At 39.2% G+C, this 23,037-nt stretch overlaps 1 protein-coding gene across 1 annotated transcript in view; it reads left to right on the forward strand.

Moving 5' to 3' along the window:
* nr3c1 (nuclear receptor subfamily 3, group C, member 1 (glucocorticoid receptor)) overlaps positions 1–21,901 on the forward strand; it is a 48,842-nt gene extending 26,941 nt beyond the window's left edge. Inside the window, exons 4-10 of the mRNA XM_061899709.1 lie at positions 10,686–10,849; positions 10,988–11,104; positions 11,197–11,478; positions 12,582–12,726; positions 12,843–12,973; positions 13,117–13,274; positions 15,383–21,901. Coding sequence (XP_061755693.1) covers positions 10,686–10,849; positions 10,988–11,104; positions 11,197–11,478; positions 12,582–12,726; positions 12,843–12,973; positions 13,117–13,274; positions 15,383–15,535 — 1,150 coding nt within the window. The 3' untranslated portion in view covers positions 15,536–21,901. The remainder of the gene's footprint in view (positions 1–10,685; positions 10,850–10,987; positions 11,105–11,196; positions 11,479–12,581; positions 12,727–12,842; positions 12,974–13,116; positions 13,275–15,382) is intronic.
* The last annotated feature ends 1,136 nt before the right edge of the window (positions 21,902–23,037 follow it).

The raw sequence follows: 23,037 nt of genomic DNA on the forward strand, positions 1-23,037 counted from the left end.
ACTCCTGTAGGCTCCATTGTAAGCTGACTTTTGCTCGCATTCATTTACTTGTTAGAATGCACAAAAAATTAAAACATGAGGTTCTTGTCTTTCATAAGGATTGTGATTGATGGGCAAAATTCGCCAAAAGAGTGCTTTGCCTTTAAAGGCCGTATGAAACAATTATTAGTTTTTGTAAAATAGGGCTTTGCAGACAACACCCTAAAACATGATTCAGAAATATTTATTTTTTAGGAACTTAAGGAGGTGCCAGCAGTATTATATTTTTTCTTTGAAGTAAGGCTCACTGTGCCCCCCCTTGAAAACATCTGCACTGAACTAAACTTACTTGCTTGGTGAAAACAAGGTTTCAGAGTATTGGTTTTGATGAGACAAAACAATTGAAATGTACAATTGCCTCAGTGAATTACTGTCTGCTAGTTACAGTCTCTCTGGAAACAATGTCTGCCTCCCCCCTCCAAAATAGAAGCTGTTTTGTTCAGCATGCGAGAGTGATGCATAGCGTGCAAACCAGTTCCCATTTCTATTTTTGTGGCTCTTTGGGAAAGAGCACATCCTCTCTTCCCTCTACTCTCCTTTGCATGCACACTGTTCAAATTCAATGACACCGTTTGTGCCATAATTACTTTTAGGCTTAGGGGTATCAGTGTGAATGACAGCAGTGAGGCCAGCCATCCTATATTGAGCTGGCAGGCCGTCATCACACGTGTGAAGTTACCTTGTGTTAAAATGACAGGAAGGATGTTTTTTGGGTGTGACGTTAAAATATACATTAGTTGTTTATTTGGGAAGTTACTGTTTTAAATCACGGGCATTACGGTGGTAGAGGGGTTAGTGTGTCTGCCTCACAATACGAAGGTCCTGAGTAGTCAGGGTTCAATCCCGTGCTTGGGATCTTTCTGTGTGGAGTTTGCATGTCCTCCCTGTGAATGCGTGGGTTCCCTCCAGGTATTCTGGCTTCCTCCCACTTCCAAAGACATGCACCTGGGGATAGGTTGATTGGCAACACTAAATGGTCCCTAGTGTGTGAATGTTGTCTGTCTATCTGTGTTGGCCCTGCGATGAGGTGGCGACTTGTCCAGGGTGTACCCCGCCTTCCGCCCGATAGTAGCTGAGATAGGCACCAGTGCCCCCCGCGATCCCAAAGTAGAATAAGCAGTAGAAAATGGATGGATGGATGTTTTGAATCAGTTTCTTCCCAGTGGTGCAGCTCAGTTTAGTTTGCCACAGCACAGTTTGAATTGGTAATTTAACTAGTGTTTCCATCATAAGCATGGGGACGATAGTGCCAGCTCCATAACTAGCATGAAGTCTTAGCAACATCATGACCTATAACTTGCCAGTGAATTCAACAAAGATGTTCTAGCTGCTGAATGTCAGTTAAGTAGATGCTTAGAAGGCAAAAAAAATATCACGATTGTTTCTTATCCATTGGGATGCAGGGTTTCCCGCATATTGCCAAAATACTTGTGGTGCTGTGGCTAAAGGCGTATGACATTGTTATTTATTGTGCATAATTGGCAATGATGCAGATATTTTCTTGAAATAGGAAAAATAAATGTTGTAAAAAAAACAAATCTGTAATTAGTATTAACATATATTTTTTCCTTTTATTGTTTTGCTCTATTTTCCTTGTTGCTACAATGTACCAGAGGCCGTATACACATACAGTATCAGCAGCATGCCTCTGGCATGTTAGAATAATGAGGTCAAGGGACACGGGCAAGTCAGAAATGGCTCTAAAGTCTGGATCGGTCAGGCTGGGGGTGCCGCCCCAGAGCTAAGGTACAGACAACGTTTCTGTCTTACCCCCTGAAACGCCCTACATCATCACAACATCCTGTTTCGGTGATCAAAGTATTATTTTTTCGTTTGTTTGAATTATTTTGGTACATCAATAGTGTGTAAATAATAAGCTAAATGAGTTTCCCTTGGGGTCACTTGAATTTCCCTCGGGATCAAAAAAGTATCTATGTATCATATTATATATCCGTTCATACAATATATTACATTTGTTTTCACATAATCGACCCTCATTTTTAAGGTCTGGCGCCTTTTATTTTGCCGTGGCGATGCGCCATGGTCAATTCTTAGAACGGTTATCGTGACCCAAATGAGCACAATCATTATTATCTTGGTACAGTTGTATTTGCTCAAAAAATACAGTTTTTTGGGGGTTTTTTTGATAACTAAAATAAAAGCAGAAAAGCCACTATTTTGCATGTTTTGTGTTTCTCGAGATTTACTTAGTGTTTACTCGTAGTGTTTTATCTGCTTTAATGGCTAAGATTTTATTGTTTTACATACAGTATTAGTTTGTATTGATTGCTTGATACTTTTATTAGTAGATTGCACAGTTCAGTACATATTCCGTACAATTGACCACTAAATGGTAACACCCCAATAAGTTTTTCAACTTGTTTAAGTCGGGGTCCACGTTAATCAATTCATGGTACTGTACTGTAGCACTTTAAGATTTGTGCATGACAAAATAATGTATTATTTATTTCTGGCAGGCGTGGCATCCTAGTCTGTTCAGCCGTTCTTGAACACACTGTAAAAACACATGGATCGTATTCCTCTGAGTATAGAATGATTACTCTGTCCTCAGCTTGCAGTTTTAATGCGTACAATTGAATATCTTAGTTGCTCAGACAGTAATGTATTTATCTAAGTTTAGGTTGGGGTGTGTCATTTATTATTTTTTTTTTTCATGTTAGCATTTAAGCTAGCGAGCTGGCACCAGTCAGTCAATGAGTACATCAAAGTGCAGTCATCAATTACAGTTTTTTTATTATTTTAATTTAACACAGTAATGCTGACAATCAGGAGTTTACCGCGGTTATTAACAATACAGTTGATTGTTACCTCCCTAATCAATTATCATTATTTTTGTGTTATTTTTAATCTGGAAATTTTAAATAATCTGTACTAAAAACTAAACAAACTAGCAATTAGTTCAACATTTTATTAATATACTGAGTATATAACATTGAAAATTAATTAATTAAAGTAGCAATGATTGTCACACACACACTAGGTGTGGTGAAATGTGTCCTCTACATTTGACCCATCCCCTTGATCACCCCCTGGGAAGTGAGGGGAGCAGTGGGCAGCAGCGATGCCGTGCCCGGGAATCATTTTTGGTGATTTAACCCCCAATTCCAAGCCTTGATGCTGAGTGCCAAGCAGGGAAGCAATGGGTCCCATTTTTATAGTCCTTGGTAGGACTCAGCCGGGGTTTCAACTCACAACCTACTGATCTCAGGGCGGACACTCTAACCACTAGGCCACTGAGTAAATGAGAAAATCAGAGTATTATAACAGTGTACCAATACAGGCTTTAAGTTTACATGCTTTCAAGTACAGGAAGGAAATCACACACAGACACAACGATGCATCAGTTTTTATTTTATCACTGGAGGCCAAACTATAGTATTAGAAGATATAACGTTTTCAGTAACTTACCAATGAAGATGTTTCTGGTGCAGCAACGCGACAGCCACCTGGCTCACATGAGCAGTAGTAAGTAGCACAGTAAGTTTCACTCTGCTTTTGAACAACCAGTCGTCAAATTTGCCACCAAAAAAAATCACATGACATGGCGTAGCCATTTGGGAGCTGTAAAGATCTGTATTTTGGAATTATAGTTTTGTAGTTTTTGCACATGTGTATTTGAGGTGGATGTTTTGAGGTCTGGGTGACATTGTATCATAGGCAAGCAAAAAGCTGGCCCAAGTAGGGTGCAGGGCTGCCGACCAGAGTGCTGCTCCCTGGCTGGAAGTGAGTGAGTGTAAAGTGCATGGTCCCCGTAAATAAGATATTTTCCGGACAAACATTTTTAGCTCCACACAATGACAGCATTTCAGTCACATTGCACCCATTTATGCATCTTTATCTGTTTAATAGTAGACTCCGGTTTTATTTGTAATTCCATCATTTTGTTAACGCAGAAATCATTTGACCCTCAATAAATCCAAGTCACGACTAACGTTTATTTCGCTGCCTTCTTATGGCTCCAAGTTTGATTATTCTCTTCATATTTAAGATTCTGTTTAGTTCTGGTGTAACTTGTAACCGGAAGTGGAGCGAGAAAAGGTCAACTCTGGTTGGCTGTTGTCACGGATATTTTTGCCATGTTGTATCCAGTTATGGTCACGCTGATCATTAATCATGATCAACCTGAACTTTATCACGATCATGTAATCGGCCAGTCCTACTTTGAATTGCAAGAGATCTTATTTTGCTAAACTCTCTGTTCTTACCTGTGGCACTCGTTCATAAGTGCTGAAGATTTCAATTTCAACCACGGGAGCGTTGAGATATTTATAAGCCAATTTTGCCTTGTTTCAAACAAGCTGTTTTCAATTTTACCATGATTTGTGATGTAGTTGATGTCAGCAGTGTCTCCGTACATGGTAAAGGTTTTCTGGGAGACGCCTGCGAGCATCTGTCATTTTTTAGTCCCGTAGCTGCGTTTGTAGTCCAAACAGATATATGTCCACGGTGAGACCCATAGCCTAAAATCCTATACTATTTGTTGAATTAACCAACACAAGTGACAAGGGGCCGACATTCGCTAAGTAATTTAATCGAATGATAAATACAAATTAACTCTTCACTTTGCCAGCCTCGATAATCACCATGTGCATGCTTTAAGCCACACAGGTGTACAAATACACATAAAAAAAACAAGATACAGCACTCAGCAATGTGTCTTTTCACAAAGTGATCAACATATACTTTACAGCAGTGGTTCTCAAATGGGGGTACGCGTACCCCTGGGGGGTACTTGAAGGTATGCCAAGGGGTATGTGAGATTTTTTTTTAAATATTCTAAAAATAACAACAATTCAAAAATCCTTTATAAATATATTTATTGAATAATACTTCAACAAAATATGAATGTAAGTTCATAAACTGAAAAGAAATGCAGTATTCAGTGTTGACAGCTAGATTTTTTGGTGGACATGTTCCGTAAATATTAATGTTAAAGATTTCTTTTTTTGTGAAGAAATGTTTATAAGTAAGTTGATGAATCCAAATGGATCTCTATTCCAATCCCCAAAGAGGGCACTTTAAGTTGATGATTACTTCTATGTGTAGAAATCTTTATTTATAATTGAATCACTTGTTTATTTTTCAACATGTTTTTTGTTATTTTTATATATTTTTTTCCAAATAGTTCAAGAGAGACCACTTCAAATGAGCAATATTTTGCACTGTTATACAATTTAATAAATCAGAAACTATGACATAGTGCTGTATTTTACTTTTTTATCTCTTTTTTTCAATCAAAAATGCTTTGCTCTGACTAGGGGGTACTTGAATTAAAAACATGTTCACAGGGGGTACATCACTGAAAAAAGGTTGAGAACTACTGCTTTACAGTGTTCAGTTGAGGCAGACAGAGGTGTGTTCAACAGGAAGTGCTGCTCACTGCTCCCCTCACCTCCTAGGGGGTGATCAAGGGTGATGGGTCAAATGCAGAGAATAATTTTGCCACACTTTGTGTGTGACAATCATTGGTACTTTAACTTAAGGGAAGTTGCATCACCCAATTTGCATTTTAGATAAAAAACTTTCTAAAAAATGTAAATGGAAGAAGATAAACATATTCAAACACACAAATGAAGCCATAACAATATTTAATATTTCCTCTACCAAGGAAGTTTATGGGTTTTGGTTATTTAAAAAAAGATTGAACTTGGTTAAAAGATTATTGTGTGTGTGAAAATATTTCTTGAGCACATTCAACAATACCGCAATAATGATAAACATGATAATGTTGGTCACAATAACTTTATTTAGCTATTTTATTTATTGTTTTGATTGTGTATATTTATGACAGAACATATTTTATAGCTTTTGTTGTGATTTGTATTCAAGTGCAACATTTTGCTAACAGACTAGAGTACATATTATCCATCCATCTATCCATTTTTTGCCACGTGTCCATTTCGGGGTGGGGGTGGGGTGTATTTTTTTAATTTAACGTGGATATTTGAATGTTTACATTCCAATTATAATGTCAAAATATACAATAAACACAAGTTAATTGCATTTGAAAGTGTATATTTGCATTATTATTATGTTATATCATTGCATCAGTGGTTAATTTGGTCTCAAAATAATGTTGACAATATTATCGTTTATATGCAATAATTTGTAGGACGATTTACCATTGACCAACTTTTGCTATTGGCCCAGGCCAACAGGTAACTACACTATACAGTACATGCTTTTCATGTGACGTCATTCATCCGGGTCACGAAGGGTCGTGCTACATTTCCAAAGGCAAACAATCGTCACGCAGGTAGCCAAAAGCACACAATATTGTAGTTTCGTGTTGGGTTAATGGGTGCACTAATCGCCGCCAAAGTTCAGTCAAACGTGGATTCTTTAGTATTCCTAAAATTCGTCGCCACGAAGGCGAACTAACCCAGAAAATAAGCGAAGATCGGCGAAGGACATGGTTAGCCAGCATAAATAGGAATGACGAGCCCTCCCAGTCATCGAAGATATGTTCAGATCATTTTGTTACAGGTACGTTTTAGGCAATTTTATTTTTCTCATATTCAAACTAATTCTACGGTATTATTTTTTTACAGGCCCAGAAAACGCAGGTTATTTCTAATATTCTGATTCAAATCCATTTGAGGACTGTTTAAATATGTACACCAGTAGTCAGTACACGATACAGATTGACAAAATTGCAACAGTTGCTTGTGCTTTGACTAATATGTGTGGATCTTTTGTGCCATTTAACTGAATGTAGCAGGCCAATTCATACGTTAAAGCTACTCAGTCAACACTCAATATAGTCTTCACCATTTGTTTACTTTTTAACAAAGTTGTGTTTAGTCTTTGTTTTAGTAAGTCCCTGTTTAATACTTATAAATGAACATTTCTGGAAGTTAAACCATTGACTATCATGTGAATACATTTTCAATAAACTAAATTCCAGACTTGAATTTTTTTGTCGTCATGCTGTACACATCTTTCACCCAACCATTCACAAACTGGTTGTAAGCCTCGAGTGATTTGAAAGCCTTTAACTTTTCCATAGTATAAGCACTCTTGGAACAAACCAGATCATTTAGAATGTCTATGTATGTTATAGCAGGAAGGCATTTGTGGTCAGCAGTCATTTTAGTTTTACAAACTTCGTACGGATCGATACTGATGCATTCTGTCTTGCTGTCGTATCTTCGTCTCGTTTGTTTATCCAAACCGTGAGCAGTGTAGCTATGTATCTACCCATTGTTTCAATTCCGACTCCAGAGATAAACGTGCCACATTTAATGCAGGAATGTACATGTTATGTCAAATAGAAATACATGCCTATTTGTAGTACTATTATATAGTACTTTATGGAATTTAAAGTACTGTAATAAACAAGTTCTCTTTTCTAAAATTCATTGCTGTTACTATTTCTAATAAAAAGTAGTATGTAATTCTAATGTATATTCTTCGGTCCCCTGTAAGAAGTGCAACACTACAAAAATTTCTTTGTGAGGGTGCGGAGTGTGGAGTCAGGCTTAAAGAAAGCCCCCAAAAACGGCTCGTTTTCAAAACACAATCAGAAAGCGGCTAGAAGATGGTCCTTAATGTAAAATGTATGCAGAATTCTGACCAAAGCACCACCATTACATGTCATGTAGACCACAGGAAGTGTTTTCAATGATAAATCAAAATACTAAATGACCCATTAAAGTAAGCTAAACAACTAATAAAAACCTGTCACGTGTATGTATATATTTACCACAGTCGGTACTGATGTGCAAATTGATCTGCAATCTGCCCGTCCCATGCATGGTGTCACCATTTCCACTATGAAGCAAACAAACTTTACTTGAAATGATGGCTCATGGAGGCTTTAATTCACCTACGAAAATAAGATCTGGGAGAACGTGGTTGCTAATGCAGCTGGCCTGTTTGAGTCATGGACAGAATGACAGCACTTTTGTTTCATTGAACGCACCCTGCATGTCATACACAGCCCAATGTTTTTTGTCCTCAGGCACACCTCCAAAATAAAGTATATTAAACTGACTGCAGCATGAGAGGTTTACTAGCGCCGCTTGATGACCTCATCAAACCGTTGAGAGCTGAGCATAACAACAACAGGAGTGTGTTGTTGCCGGTGCTGTAGCCGTGGCTAACAAGCGAACTCGCTCAGTGACTGACTAACGACACAAGGTCTATGGTTTGGGCTTATTTTAAAGTGTGTTCTGACGGATAAAAAACTGGCAATTTACTATGACTGCAAAAAGTTGGCTGTGCGAGGAGGAACCAAGACGTCTTCCTTTAATACAAGCAATTTGATCTCCCAGCTCTTCAAGAATCATAAAGTGATACACATTGGAGACAAGCGTAAGATAGATGAAAAGCAAACACCAAGAAAAAGTAGTACCACACAGTTGTCGCTTGAAGACTCCGCCGAGAAAAAAACAAACTACAACAAAAACAACCCCATGACCAAAGCCCACGTTGTGGTCAGGCACAACGCAGGCAGTAGCAAAAGCTACGGTGGAGTTTGGTGTGGCGAGTCTGCCCTGTATGGCGCACACTTTGCAGCTTGCAGTGAACGGAGGTGCCCTGTCTCAACGCAGTCTGTGAATGTGTCCAGGCAAAGTCGAGAGTGGTGAGACAGACTTTGATTTCTTGAGAGTGAGACAAAACACGAATACATCCCAAAAAGAGAAATATCTCAGGAAAAAATTATAATTTAAATATGCATGGATGTACTATTTTGCCTTTACCGACAACAATGCTGGCTTACCAGTGTGCTTGATATGTGGTGAGACATTGCTCCACAAAATACATTTTCAAAACAAGCACTCAGCAGTAGCAGACCTACTCATGTGTACTGAACCTTCGTTTGTATTAGGTTGTCATAACAGGTACAATTTTAAAAAAGCTATAGTTTTTAAAGTCTTTGGTGTGTTGTGGTTTGCAGCTTCTGACTATGTTTCTTTGGTAGATTAGAGGGCAAAATGTCTGATAGTAAGTAAGAGTTGTCGACCTGTGCTTTAGATGCTTTTCAGTGATGTCAGGGGTGAGCTCAACAGAATAAGCCCTGCTACTCTAAAGTGTAGCTGCTTACATGTAGATACAAATTTACAGACATGTGCAGGGCAGGACGTTACTAAGCTACATGTGACGCACTCGGCCAAAAGGGGCTTAGGAAATGTTAAGCTGGTCACTAGGTTATCTCAAATATAGCCGCCTGCAATAAAAGCCATGCTTTTTGATGATACAAGCCTGCCCTTTTGTTGAAGTCTCGGCCGCTCTGTCTTACTTGCATCTTTGTTGGGACTAAACCCTGACCGATAGTAAACTCTGAGGGAAGGCAACAACTTCCTGCCAACTGTTCATTACAACAGATGCTTTCAGAAAGAAATACATTTTCATCTCTGACAGTTCTCAAAGAAAGGCTGCATGTATTATGGTCTTTTAGAAATATGTAGTTTTCTTTCCCTGCACAAAAAAAGATTGAGTTGAATCAGATTTTTGTGTAAATGTTGTCCATCATGTTTGAATAATGCACCGTTCTATTCCTTTTGTATATTTTTTTTATTTCTCCCCACTATTGTTTTACAAGTTTACCTTGGTTTTAAGCTGCACATTGCAATTGGATTTGAAAGAGCAGCTTAAAGCCTTTACTGGAAAGCTGTCTTCTCCATCAGGCCAATAAAGAGAAGATACACCTCCACGCCCTCTGACAACATCAGAAAAACCTTTACAGTAGAATAATCATCATCATTTGATTCAAAACACCCTCTGATTTTGGTAAAACTAACTGCAGTTGGGAGAAGTACACTTCACGTGCCCTGTTTAGTGACACACACAGCAAAAAGGAATACTAGAGAAAACTGACCAAAGGATAGACAAGAATAAACGCTCGCTGTGAAGTATTACATTTTCTGTTAAATAATTTACACATTCACTGAACACAAAACAATGTGGGAATTTGTTTTATTTAATAATATATGAAAACTGTTAGAGTTAACCAAATGAAAACTGTTGATGAGTTAAAAACAATCTCACAATCTATAGACACCGTGTATGTGAAGACATGCCGTTGTAGAGGAACAGGTCTATTATGACCAGGGTGACTTTGCAGCCTTTTTCAGCCCTCTGAATTCCTTTAGACTTTGAGGCCCAGTTGTTTCCCTCAGGTTTTCCCGTGCTGCTACACCCACCAACTACTGCGGTCTAGCCTGCGTTCATGCATGCACCCTTGCATTGTGTAACCGTGTAAACGTGGCTGTCGGGGTGTGATCTGTTCACTGCAGATCTGATCAAATACACGTCTCTGTCTTTCTTGCACACCGTGAAGACACACAGAAGCGTAAACATCTTCGATTTAAGAGCAGGCCTGCTCTCCATGAGGACTAAATTGTCAATGCATCCACTGATGTGTGTGTGGACACAGCAGACATGCTCAAATGCCAGGCGACCTCTTGTGGTAGTTTTTATGAACTGAATCTGTATATACTCTCTCAAGACAGCAAGAAATATACGATATACAAAGAGTTCAAATAAGATTTGTAAATCATCAACTTTATAAAATCATACAATGCCGTTCTCTTTACTTTTGTACAAAGATGTTATTGCTGCCATCCAATTGTAGCTGATGTGCCTCACCTTTAACACTGCATTCAATCTGCTCCCATCAGCTCAACCTCCCGACAGGAAGGGGCCACGGTGCCGCCCTCGTCGACCCAGGGAAAGAGCGCGACTCACAAAATCTGCTTGGTTTGCTCCGACGAGGCCTCTGGTTGCCACTATGGTGTGCTCACTTGTGGCAGTTGCAAGGTGTTTTTCAAAAGGGCAGTGGAAGGTACGAAGATCAGTCGTCATGAATTACATATCACGCTTGACCATTGCATACCCTCTGTAATATTGAATTTATGGCAGTTACTCCGAGGTATTTTGCAGCATAACTTTTCTGTAACATGAATCTTGTGCTATATCTCAGGGCAACATAATTATTTATGTGCTGGAAGGAACGACTGCATCATAGACAAGATCAGGAGAAAGAACTGCCCAGCTTGCCGCTTCCGCAAGTGTCTGATGGCAGGCATGAATCTGGAAGGTATACCATTTATATCACGGAGTCCATTTAATGACTTTTTCCCAGCTTAAGTACTCATAACTTTTCCACTGTATGTTCCACATCTTCTGCAGCACGTAAGACCAAGAAGTTGAATCGGTTAAAAGGCGGTCAGACTAGCAACCCACCGGAGGTGCAACTTCCCCCGCCAACCGAGGCCCGTGCACTTGTGCCCAAGTGCATGCCTCAGCTGGCCCCGACAATGCTGTCCCTTTTGAAGGCGATCGAACCCGACATCCTCTATGCCGGCTACGATAGCACCCTGCCTGACACCCTCGCCCGCTTCCTGACTTCTTTGAACAGACTGGGTGGACGACAGCTTATTTCTGCTGTTAAGTGGGCCAAGGCTTTGCCAGGTGAGAAGTTAATTTTATGAACCAACACATTTTTCATACCGAGCACGCATTTTTGACCCTTAGAAACCCTTGTACACTTTGCTGCTCTCCTGTTAACGTATTTTGTTGAGTTTTCACTTTCGACACCTCAATTTGCACGTAGGCATAGTAGTGACCAGGTCTTCACCAATTACAGCGCTTCTATGCTCCTGCAGCTGCCACTCCAAGTGCTGTTAGGTGGACGCATTCAATTTGATTTGCCTCAGAGTTTTATGTTTACAGTTTGACACCTGCTTGATCGTCAGTGGTGGGCAGTTAGAAAAGGGTATGGGTGGTACGCAAGATAAAAAGTTACATTGATGTATTAATAAAGTGATGCCATTAGCAAACATGCTGAAACCTGAATGAATTCCGTGTGTGAGTGCGGTCCAGCTGAGGAAAGGGAAATGGCATTCTAAAATTTCAGCTACAACACCTTAAGCTGCCAACGTTTGATGGTAAGACAGTCAATAGAAAAGAGTGAATATAAATGTTTTTTTTTTATATTTATTATTTCAAAGTTTTGTAAGTAGTGCAATTTGTAAGGACTTAAGATAAAATATAATAATGGGAGACATTTTATTAGTCCCTAGAAAACAATATAATAGAATGAATATAAGTGCCAGCCATCCATCCATTTTCTACCGCTTATTCCCTTTTGGGGTCGCGGGGGGCGCTGGCGCCGAACTCGGCTACAATCAGGCGGAATATAAGTGGGGTTTTTTTATTATTTATTATTTCAAAGACCTGTAAGTAGTGCAGTTTGTAAGGACTTAAGATAAATTATTATAATTAGAGAGATTTTGTAAGATTCTAGAAAACAATAGAAAAGAGTGAATATAAGTGTTTTTTTAATTATTATTTCAAAGTCTTGTAAGTAGTGCAATTTGTAATGACTAAGATATAAAATAGTAATAGGAGAGATTTGTTTGTTCCTAAAAAACAATTGGGTTATTTGTATCTACTTTAGTTTCTAGAAAAACTAACTAATGAGCTGCTTCTCATTCTGTGTAGCAATCATCTCCTCCCAACATCCGCTTGTTGCTTGCTGTCTCACGTTTTCTCTCAAACGTCCTTCCACTCAGGTTTCAGGAACCTTCACCTGGACGACCAGATGACTCTGCTCCAATGCTCCTGGCTCTTCCTCATGTCGTTCAGCCTGGGATGGAGGTCTTACCAGCAGTGTAACGGCGACATCCTCTGTTTTGCCCCGGACCTCATCATGAATGAGTATGTCTCCATCGTAATAACAAATCCAGTGGTGGACCAATAATGTTGAAGCTGAACTTGAGTCAGCATCCTATCCTGATGGATGAATACGTTGTTTTGTCTTTTGTGATTTAAAGGGAGCGAATGAAGCTGCCATACATGGCCGAACAGTGTGCACAGATGATGAGGATTAGCAGCGAGTTTGTCCGGCTGCAGGTTTCTTTCGACGAATATCTGTGCATGAAAGTCCTGCTGCTGCTCAGCACAGGTCAGACTTCCCGTGGTGCACAAACCTAAACATATTTGAAATTTCACTTCCAAGATTCCTCCCTCTTAGCACATCAAGTAGAATTGTTTAAAAGCAGTTTAACGTTTAGAACATGTTGATATTGATTATTTTCCCTTCTGCAGTGCCAAAAGACGGTCTGAAGAGTCAGGCAGCTTTCGAGGAGATTCGGATGTCTTACATCAAGGAGCTGGGGAAAGCGATAGTGAAACGAGAGGAGAATTCCAGCCAGAACTGGCAGCGTTTCTACCAGCTCACTAAGCTGCTGGACTCCATGCATGAGGTAAGAAAACAGGACCTCACATTGAGCTTTTTGCCTTCAAACTCCATCAAACTAGGATTTGTTCCACAAAAAAATGGGATTCATCAGACTTTTTGAAGGCAAATAAATTGAATACTTTTCAATGTCCAAGTCAAGTGGTCGGATCTCAAACCAGTACTAGAGCAGAATTTGGAAAGCGGAACCAATCCTTGACTGCAAATGTTTTTTTAACCAAAGTACTACTAAACAGCAATAAGTAACTTTTTAACCTTCATAAAATATTTTCATAACTTTTGGGATGATATACATTAACTTCTAACTTGTTGAATGACACCTCTGTCATGGCCTGAGGGGGTCTGTATCACTCTCACTGGCACAAAGCAACTTTCAGGACGGTGGCAGAAACCCTGCCAGCCGAAAAACTACAAATGTGCTGACTTTGTTTAGGCATACGTCACTCTCCCTTTCCCCATTCATTAATAAGATGGACGTTGATGCGAACGCCCACGTGCAAGCGTTTCATTTGTAGGGCTGCTTTGGATCCAAACAATATACATCCGCTATATATCCATATACTATCCATTATTATTAGCACTTCTGATTATATGTCGTCGCAGTAAATCAGCCATAAACAATGTATTGTTGTAGGTTTATATATAGTAACGTCCCTGCAGTATAAACTACATTTATTGAACGTACACGTCTATATTGAAAATAAAAGGCCTTATCTTCAATATCATTTAAATAACTCTGCTGCACAGCTGCTTTGGGTTGTAAACAATAAAGGCTCAAGGATAAATAAGCTAAGGCAGTGGTTCTCAACCTTTTTTCAGTGATGTATCCCCTGTGAACCTTTTTTTTTAATTGAAGTACCCCCCAATCAGAGCAAAGCATTTTTGGTTGGAAAAAAAGAGATAAAGAAGTAAAATACAGCACTATGTCATCAGTTTCTGATTTATTAAATTGTATAACAGTGCAAATATTGCTCATTTGTAGTGGATCTTTCTTGAACTATTTGGGAAAAAAAGATATAAAAACCAATGAAAACTTGTTGAAAAATAAACATGTGATTCAATTATAAATAAAGATTTCTACACATAAAAGTAATCATCAACTTAAAGTGCCCTCTTTGGGGATTGTAATAGAGATCCATCTGGATTCATCAACTTCATTCTAAACATTTCTTTACAAAAAAATAAATTGTTAACATCAATATTTATGGAACATGTCCACAAAAAAATTCTAACTGTCAACACTGAATATTGCTTTGTTGCATTTATTTTCACTGTTTATACATTCATATTTTGTTTAAGTATTATTCAATAAATATATAAAGGATTTTTGAATTGTAGCTATTTTTAGAATATTTAAAAAAAATCTCACGTACCCCTTGGCATGTCTTCAAGTACCCCCTTTTGAGAACCACTGAGCTAAGCTACGAGCTACATCGCGAAAGTAATAACCGATTATAAAACTAATAATTAATTGCCAAACACAGTATGCACTGATCTAATTGAAGGTAGTTTTAGGAAAATCCCATTATTTTGCCTTACGGTGATAGTATTGTTTTACAGTTGGCTAAACTAGCTACACAACAAACCGAACTAACATTGCTAACGTATCATTAACACATTTCTAACCTCCTGTTATTACTTATCATTTCATTTTCTCCTCCACTGCCATAGATAGTAGTCAGACTCAGCCATTAGTAGACTTTTGGAAAATCCATCTTCATACTGGCGCAGGTTCCTGAAGCAGGACTCTTCAAAGTGCTCTGCACACACAAAGTGAGACTTATTTCGAGTTGAAGGTGCACTGCCACAAATAATAGAAGTTAAAACATAAAGCACATTCTTACTTCAGATGAGGCTGAAAGTTGTGCTATGACTTGTGCTGGTTAAAACAAACAACAAAACATTTTTGAGTACTACCAAGGGCATTTTGTCCTTTGGACTACAAATGAGATTTACATCATGTGTGCTAGCATGTGTTTCAAAGCATTTAGACCACTACTCATAGGGGGCGCCATTAATGTCATTTGTCAAATTAATTTGTGAGTTATTGTGAAAGCACAGGTATTCAAGATCATTCCATTTGTATTCAGCTGATGTTATGTTCTGTGTGTGCAGATGGTTGGCAGTCTTCTCAACTTTTGTTTCTACACATTTATGAATAAATCCCTGAGTGTGGAGTTCCCCGAGATGCTGGCAGAAATCATCAGCTACCAGCTGCCCAAAGTCAAGGCCGGGAGCGTCAAAGCCCTCCTCTTCCACCAGAAATGACTGTTTCCGCCAAACGGACACAATGCCTTAAATAACCCCAAGCCACTCCCCAGCCACTCCCCCACCTCTGTCGAGGACATGAGTACGTCTTCGGGAGCGAGGAGGTTTTAACGATTTTAACAAATAGCATCACGTCGTCTCAGGTGACTTCCTTCAAATACACGTCTATAATGGAACTCATAACAGATATTTTCTACACATTTATCATTTTACAGGTTGTAGTCGCCTCGAAGCAAACTAAAGTACATAAATATTCAAACACTTTAGTTCGCTGTGGCTAAATATAAAAATATTACTGACATTTGCGTGCTTCGATGTTTCTAACAATTTCCTAAGATTGTTGGCCATTTAAACAGACCTCTTCCAGGTTTACACGCGCCGATTATAAAAGGGAAAAAAAAAACATGTGCCTTTTTTTCGTTTGCGTCAGATATCTCAGCCGTCTCTTCCCACCTGCCGGGGGCGTGCCTCTCCTCAGCCCATCGCCGCCTTACCCCGATTGTACTTTTCACCACACATGCAGTGGCAACGCTTCCTTATTAATAAGTAGCTGTGTTTTCCTCGCTCCTTGAAGTGCGCGCGTGAGTGAAAACTCACAGCCTGCTCGTCTCCCCCACCTGGTAATTGAGGTGGGATTTAGGCACTTTGTACCACGCTAAAGGCTTTAACTGAAGAATGCAAGGTTTTAGTCCTGATCTCAATCAATACTATCTTTCCCCTACCCCCCTCCATCCTTCTGAAGGAATCAATTTACCGAATGTGATTTGCGTCGACCAATCAGACAAGAGATCCTATTTTCGTGTAGTTAATGAGTGTGTAAACAAGGCACCTACTGTAGCGTTGTGTTGTGTTGTGTTGTGTTGTGGAGCCCCCAATGTCACCCGCTGTTTTATTAACTGCTCCTTTAAAAGATGGTTACCGTATTTCCTCATCTAGATGTACTCGACTGCACAAAGCACTGGGTATCTATTACGGGTTTTAAAATATTTTTTGCCCCACCTATATTGTTTTTTTTTAATGTTTTGATAATCTATATCAGATTTTCCTTACATTAATTTAATGTAATACTGCATATCAGAGGTGAGAATCTCTCAGCACCTCCTGATTCTTGAGAAGATGATTAGATTCAGAAATAATTCAAACCGATTATTACCCTATTTGGTAAAAATAATGCAATCTTTTCAATAGTTGCTGACCTATACTTGCAGCGCATAAACATGGTGTTACGGCTACTCTTTCATTCTCAAAAGGTTCAAAAAAATAAAAATAAAGATAGCAGAGTAGCCCTGAGGAGGTGGTTTATGACTCACTAAATTTCTTAATAAGCACTCAGAGATATTTCTAGATTCAAAATGTTCACAAACGCATTGAAATGAGAAGGTGTGTCCAAACTTTTGGCCTGTACTGTATATGTAATGTGTACAGAAGTGACATTAACATTTGTTTACCGCTATAACAAGTAAAAATTTTCCATTTAGAAAAAACAACAACTTTGCACCGGGAATGTATTTGCTCAGCAATACCTTTGGATATATTGCTGGAATTGCTGTGTTTTTTAATGTCGAAATAATATTACTCATATTGAATGAACTGAGCAGCCAAAGAAAAAGCAGACACTTTTTTTTAAGCATGACTATCAGCTTTACAGATGCCATGTCTGCTGTGGTACTAACCCACCACTAGCAAATCATTGTAGAGCAAATAATTACCACAAAGTGTGTGGGTCTAACTTAGATTTGTCGGAGCATTATTTGAGGAAATACGGTAGTTGGTAGTCGTATTTGTGGCCCCGTGGATATTTTGTCTTAAAGTTTGTCGCGCTATGCTTGTGTTTGCTACATTCAAACTTGATCTTCATTCTTTTGGATACTATTTGAGTGCCAAACCGGTGTGTTCTCCTGTGCCCAGCGTTTTCTATTGGGCTGCAAGCACAGCTGGACTGAAGAAGTGTGCGTGCGTGCGTGCGTGCGTGCGTATGTGTGCGTGCGTATGTGTGCGTGCGTATGTGTGCGTGCGTGCGTGCGTGCGTGCGTGCGTGCGTGCGTGCGTGCGTGTGTGTGCGTGTGTGCGTGTGCGTGCGTTTGTTTAGCACAGATGATAATCTCCCCCTTTGTGTTTTGCTTGCTTGTTGTTTGCGCTGCAAGCTTCTTTGTCTTCGGTTGTTTGTTTTACGTTCAATCCTGTCATTTTATTTGTGTGAAAAACACAAAATACTCCAGCTTTTAAAAAACAAAAAAATATTGAAAAAAAGAATTGTTTAGTCATGTCAGGGCGAAATAGGAAAGATTCTGTGAACATGTAAGTGGAAATCAATGCTGCCTTCTTGAGAGTAAGGCACTAAAGTCATGTGATTTCTCTCAGCCAATCAGGGATGGAGGGTAATCCTAATCATGATAACGTTGCAATGTAACAAAAGCACTGTATAGACACGAATTAGAAAAAATATAACATTTTAAGTAAAAGTCAATCTTTTTTTTTCATTGATTAGCATCGTACATTAACTCCTGTTTTTACTTTTTCTGAGAGAGTTGCAAAACGCTTCTGTCCAGGATCGCTTGCATGTGTGACGGGAAGAAAAGCTCTGACTCGCTTGGGAAGAAGTTATTTGGCGCCACCTGTTGCTTTGCATACATACATCTCTGCGCCCTGAATAGATATCGGGGGTCAGTAAGGCATATGATTCTGTAAGACTGTATAGGATTATGATTTTAAAATGTAGTAATTCCAAGTATTTGAGGAAGAAAAAAACCTACCAAGCAGAGGTGGGTAAACTATAAAAACCCCTTAGTGTGTCACATGTTCCCACTGATATTACCACAGCTAGTGTGGTACAACTGTAGTGTGTACAAGGCTTACCACTACTTTCAATCACCCAGTAAACCAAATCGGATAATAATCCAAATGAATACTGAAATACAAAACGACATCTACCGTTTTTTTCGGAGTATAAGTCGCTCCGGATTATGAGTCGCACCTGCCGAAAATGCATAATAAAGAAAGAAAAAAAACATAAGTCGCATTTTTGGGGGAAATATTTTTCATATAACCCAACACCCAGAATAGACATTTAAAAGGCAATTTAAAATAAATAAAGAATAGTGAACTACAGGCTGAATAAGTGTAGGTTATATGAGGCATAAATAACCAACTGAGAAGGTGCATATTATGGTAAGAGTCGTTCAAATAACTATAACATATAGAACATGCTATATGTTTAGCAAACTATCTGTCACTCCTAATTGCTAAATCCCATGAAATCTTATACGTCTAGTCTCTTACGTGAATGAGCTAAATAATATTATTTGATATTTTACGGTAATGTGTTAATAATTTCACACATAAGTCGCTCCTGAGTATAAGTCGCACCCCTGGCCAAACTATGAAAAAATCTGCGCCTTATAGTCCGAAAAATACGGTAGATATTAGGGGTGTAACGGTACGTGTATTTGTATTGAACCGTTTCGGAAAGGGGGTTCCGGTTCGGTACGGAGGAGTACCGAACGAGTTCCACATGAACATATGAAGTAGCCGCCTATGCTAAAGTCTTAACAAGCTCTGCCGTTCTGCCTCTGTCTCCTGCACAGCACCCAGCATTGTCCCACCCACACAACCATCTGATTGGTTACAACAGTAGCGATAACAAGCCAATCAGCAGTGCGTATTCAGAGCATCTAGTCAGCGCTTCAGCGTCGAGCAGATAGGTGTTTAGCAGGTGAGCAACGGACTCTTCCCAAGTTAAACACTTCCAAGTCAACTACTTTCTAAACATCACTATGAGCCCGTTGACCTTCTAGAAACAAGCTGCTCACTCGCAGTCCTGCCTTTAGGTAAAGGCTAGTTAGCTTTTAGCGTAACGTTAGCTCATTTTGCGGCGTGTGTGTGTGTTACGGACAGTGTTGATTGAGGTGTGTTGAAGCAGCAAAAAAGGACATTATGTTAAATGAAGAGTTTCTGTCTCTGATAGTGTATATAATGTAAGTGCATCATAAAGCCTACATGAACTCCTATTGCTATTGTACTATTTTTTCAGCTATAGTTACATGAATCGTTAGTAATGTAGCAGCCTAGTTTTGAATGGCAGGGTCCCTGCTATCACATGTAGATACAAATATAACATTTACATACACATGTAGATACAAATATAACATTTACATAATAAAAAATCAACTACAGGCTTCCCCATTGCTGCAATAAATTAAGCATGATGAGTTGACTTGAAACTGTTTAATGTTGCACTTTTTAGATGTGGAAGAAAAGTTGTCATTTTATTTCATCTAAGCAACCACTTAAAGCAGTTTAATGTGGATTAACGTGGGCAGAATTATTATAGTGTTCCCAATGTTAAAAGGATCAAGCCATTGTTGACAAATTTGGTAAATAAATAACCCCAAAAAATTATATTTTGTTGTTTTCTTACTGTACTGAAAATGAACCGAACCGTGACCGCTAAACCGAGGTACGTACCGAACCGAAATTTCTGTGTACCGTTACACCCCTTAGTAGATATCAGGACTAATCATTACAGGTGTTTTTTCTCCTTACTGCGAGTTAAATAGTTAGTCATTTCCCACAACCCAAATACTCAACCATTGCTCTTTCTTAGACATTCTGTTAACAATTGAGCCTTGGTAGAGGTTTGTGCTCCCATCATCATCAAAGTACAGTAATTTGCCAAAAACACTTTTTGCACATGCTTGTCATTACCTTTGGATACCACTTTTTACGCAGACAATGCCGTATTTTGGATTGAAACGCTGAAAAAGACCCAACACGCTTGAATGAATGTTTTACAGTTCAAATATTTGAAGCTGAAACATTAGTGAACATTTAGTGAAGCGGCCATTAGTGTCATTTGAGCCATTCCTGGGTCACTTTTATGCAAACTTTCCCATGCGGCTCCTTGTCAGGGAAGAGCGAGCTGAACAATTAGACGTTGTTTAGCTGCATCCAAAAAACACCTTTGCCAGCCTGAAAATTGTTTATTTGCAATAATTGCTTACGCTCATATTCTCCCGAGAGCCAAGCGTCCCAGTTTGCAAGGACACTTTTCAGCCTCGCAAAATACACCCCTTCAACCACCCCATTTTGTGCACTCCCCAACGGTGTTTGTCCGGCTATTCATGTCCCAAAATGAGACAAAGCGGGAGGTTCTGCATTTACTTTGTAGTCCATTAACTCGACATTTGCCCACCTCTGCTGTGTGAAAAGGTTGAAAAGCATCCTTTCACGCCTCCTTCGTTCACACAGTAACCACAGGACTATACGTCCTTTCATTTTTGACCCTGTCTCAGGTTATGATGGGAAATCGTTTTATGTCTTGTGTTGTTTTCGTCTCCTGAGTACATTTTTACAAGCATCGCTTTGCTTATGGAGTCATCAGGAAACAAACAAGCGCTTTTTGTTGCCGTCGAATAGGTTACTTTCACATTCAGCCTGCTCAAATTGCTGCTGCTGCTCCTTTCAAGCAGATATAGAAAGACATATATATTTAGAAGTACATATCATATATATGTGTGTGTCTGTGTGTATATATGTAGATACAGATATACATGTATATATGCATATTACAATGTTATATATACATATACACACACATATATATACGTATATATAATATATATATACACACACACATACTACAGTGCATCATCTTGTTTGCTGAGATTATTTACCTGTTGTAACAAATAATGCAGTAAACCCGCCAGACAACACATCACCACCCTGTCCAGTATAAGCTATTTTCATAACACTTTCAGGAAGACACACGTGTAAAGTTTTCAAGATTACAAGGTGACCAAAGCACTTAACACAGAAACTCAGTAAGTAGTGTTTTTGTTGTTTTTCTTAGATTTTTGGTTGTTAGAACAACAAACACACATTGATGTTAATGCTGTGAATATATAAGTCCTTTTTTTTTTTTCACACCAAACTGTTTGTGAAAGTAATCGACCAGCTTGTATGGAAAGATTTGCACTCGCCAGCTGTTGTTTGGAAATCTGTTTTCAATAAAACATATATGCAGACATTTTTAGACGTGTCAAGGGCAAATGGTGTTTTCATTTTGTGTTTCTGTACATATATATGTATGTATATATATATATCTCTCCAAGGTGGTGTATTTGTCCCCCAATTCAAGTTTTCTTTCTATATTCTCGCGTTAGTTCACTTTTCTTTTGTAGTGTGACTTGTTTTGTGTCTTCCTTCGTGATGCCCGTCTTTCATCCAAATAAGGGTGTGTATACACGCCGTAGTTTGCCATCTACAACACACACACACACACACACACACACACACACACAATGTGACAGTCATGTCATACATTGGAAGCTGCTCTAGTTTAGTAAATAAAAATGCTTTTCCATCCTGGTGCTGAGCTCATTTCTTCTGAATGTTATGTTGAAAGATTAAAATATTCAACCAGGCTAAAGCTTTGACCAGAGGTTCCCAACCTTTATTGAGGCAAGGCACTTATTTCACTTGAGAAAAATCCCACCCAGCCATCCATCCATTTCCTACCGCTTCTCCCACTTATTTCACTTGGGAAAAATCTCAACCAGCCATCCATCCATTTTCTACCGCTTGTCCCACGTATTTCACTTGAGAAAAATCACACCCAGACATCCATCCATCCATTCATCCATTCACTACCGCTTGTCTCATTTCACTTGAGAAAAATCACACCCAGCCATCCATCCATCCATTTTCTACCACTTATTTCACTTGAGAAAAATCCCACCCAGCCATCCATCCATCCATTTTCTACCACTTATCCCACTTATTTCACTTGAGAAAAATCTCACCCATCCATCCATCCATTTTCTACTGCTTGTCCCACTTATTTCACTTGAGAAAAATCTCAGCCATCCATCCATCCATCCATTTCCTACTGCTTGTCCCACTTATTTCACTTGAGAAAAATCCCACCCACCCATCCATCCATCCATTTTCTACCACTTATCCCACTTATTTCACTTGAGAAAAATCTCACCCATCCATCCATCCATTTTTCTACCGCTTGTCCCACTTATTTCACTTGAGAAAAATCTCACCCAGCCATCCATCCATCCATTTTCTACCGCTTGTCCCACTTATTTCACTTGAGAAAAATCTCACCCAGCCATCCATCCATCCATTTTCTACCGCTAGTCCCACTTATTTCACTTGAGAAAAATCACACCCAGCCATCCATCCATTTCCTACTGCTTGTCCCGTTCGGGGTCGCGGGAGGTGCATGCGGGCGGAAGGCGGCGTACACCCTGGACAAGTCGCTGGCCCTGAATTTTTTTTTTTTGTAGGAATACTTCCACCTAGTGGAAGAGCATCGAATTGTTCTGCTTGTCACTGAGCATCTTTGATTGATTGATACTTTTATTAGTAGATTGCACAGTACAGTACATATTCCGTACAATTGACCACTAAAAGGTAACACCCCAATAAGTTTTTCAACTTGTTTAAGTGGGGGTCCTCGTAAGTCAGTTCCTGGTCACTGCAATAGATATTTG

Source organism: Nerophis ophidion, linkage group LG05 (genome assembly GCF_033978795.1).
Source record: "Nerophis ophidion isolate RoL-2023_Sa linkage group LG05, RoL_Noph_v1.0, whole genome shotgun sequence".
NCBI lineage: Eukaryota > Metazoa > Chordata > Actinopteri > Syngnathiformes > Syngnathidae > Nerophis > Nerophis ophidion.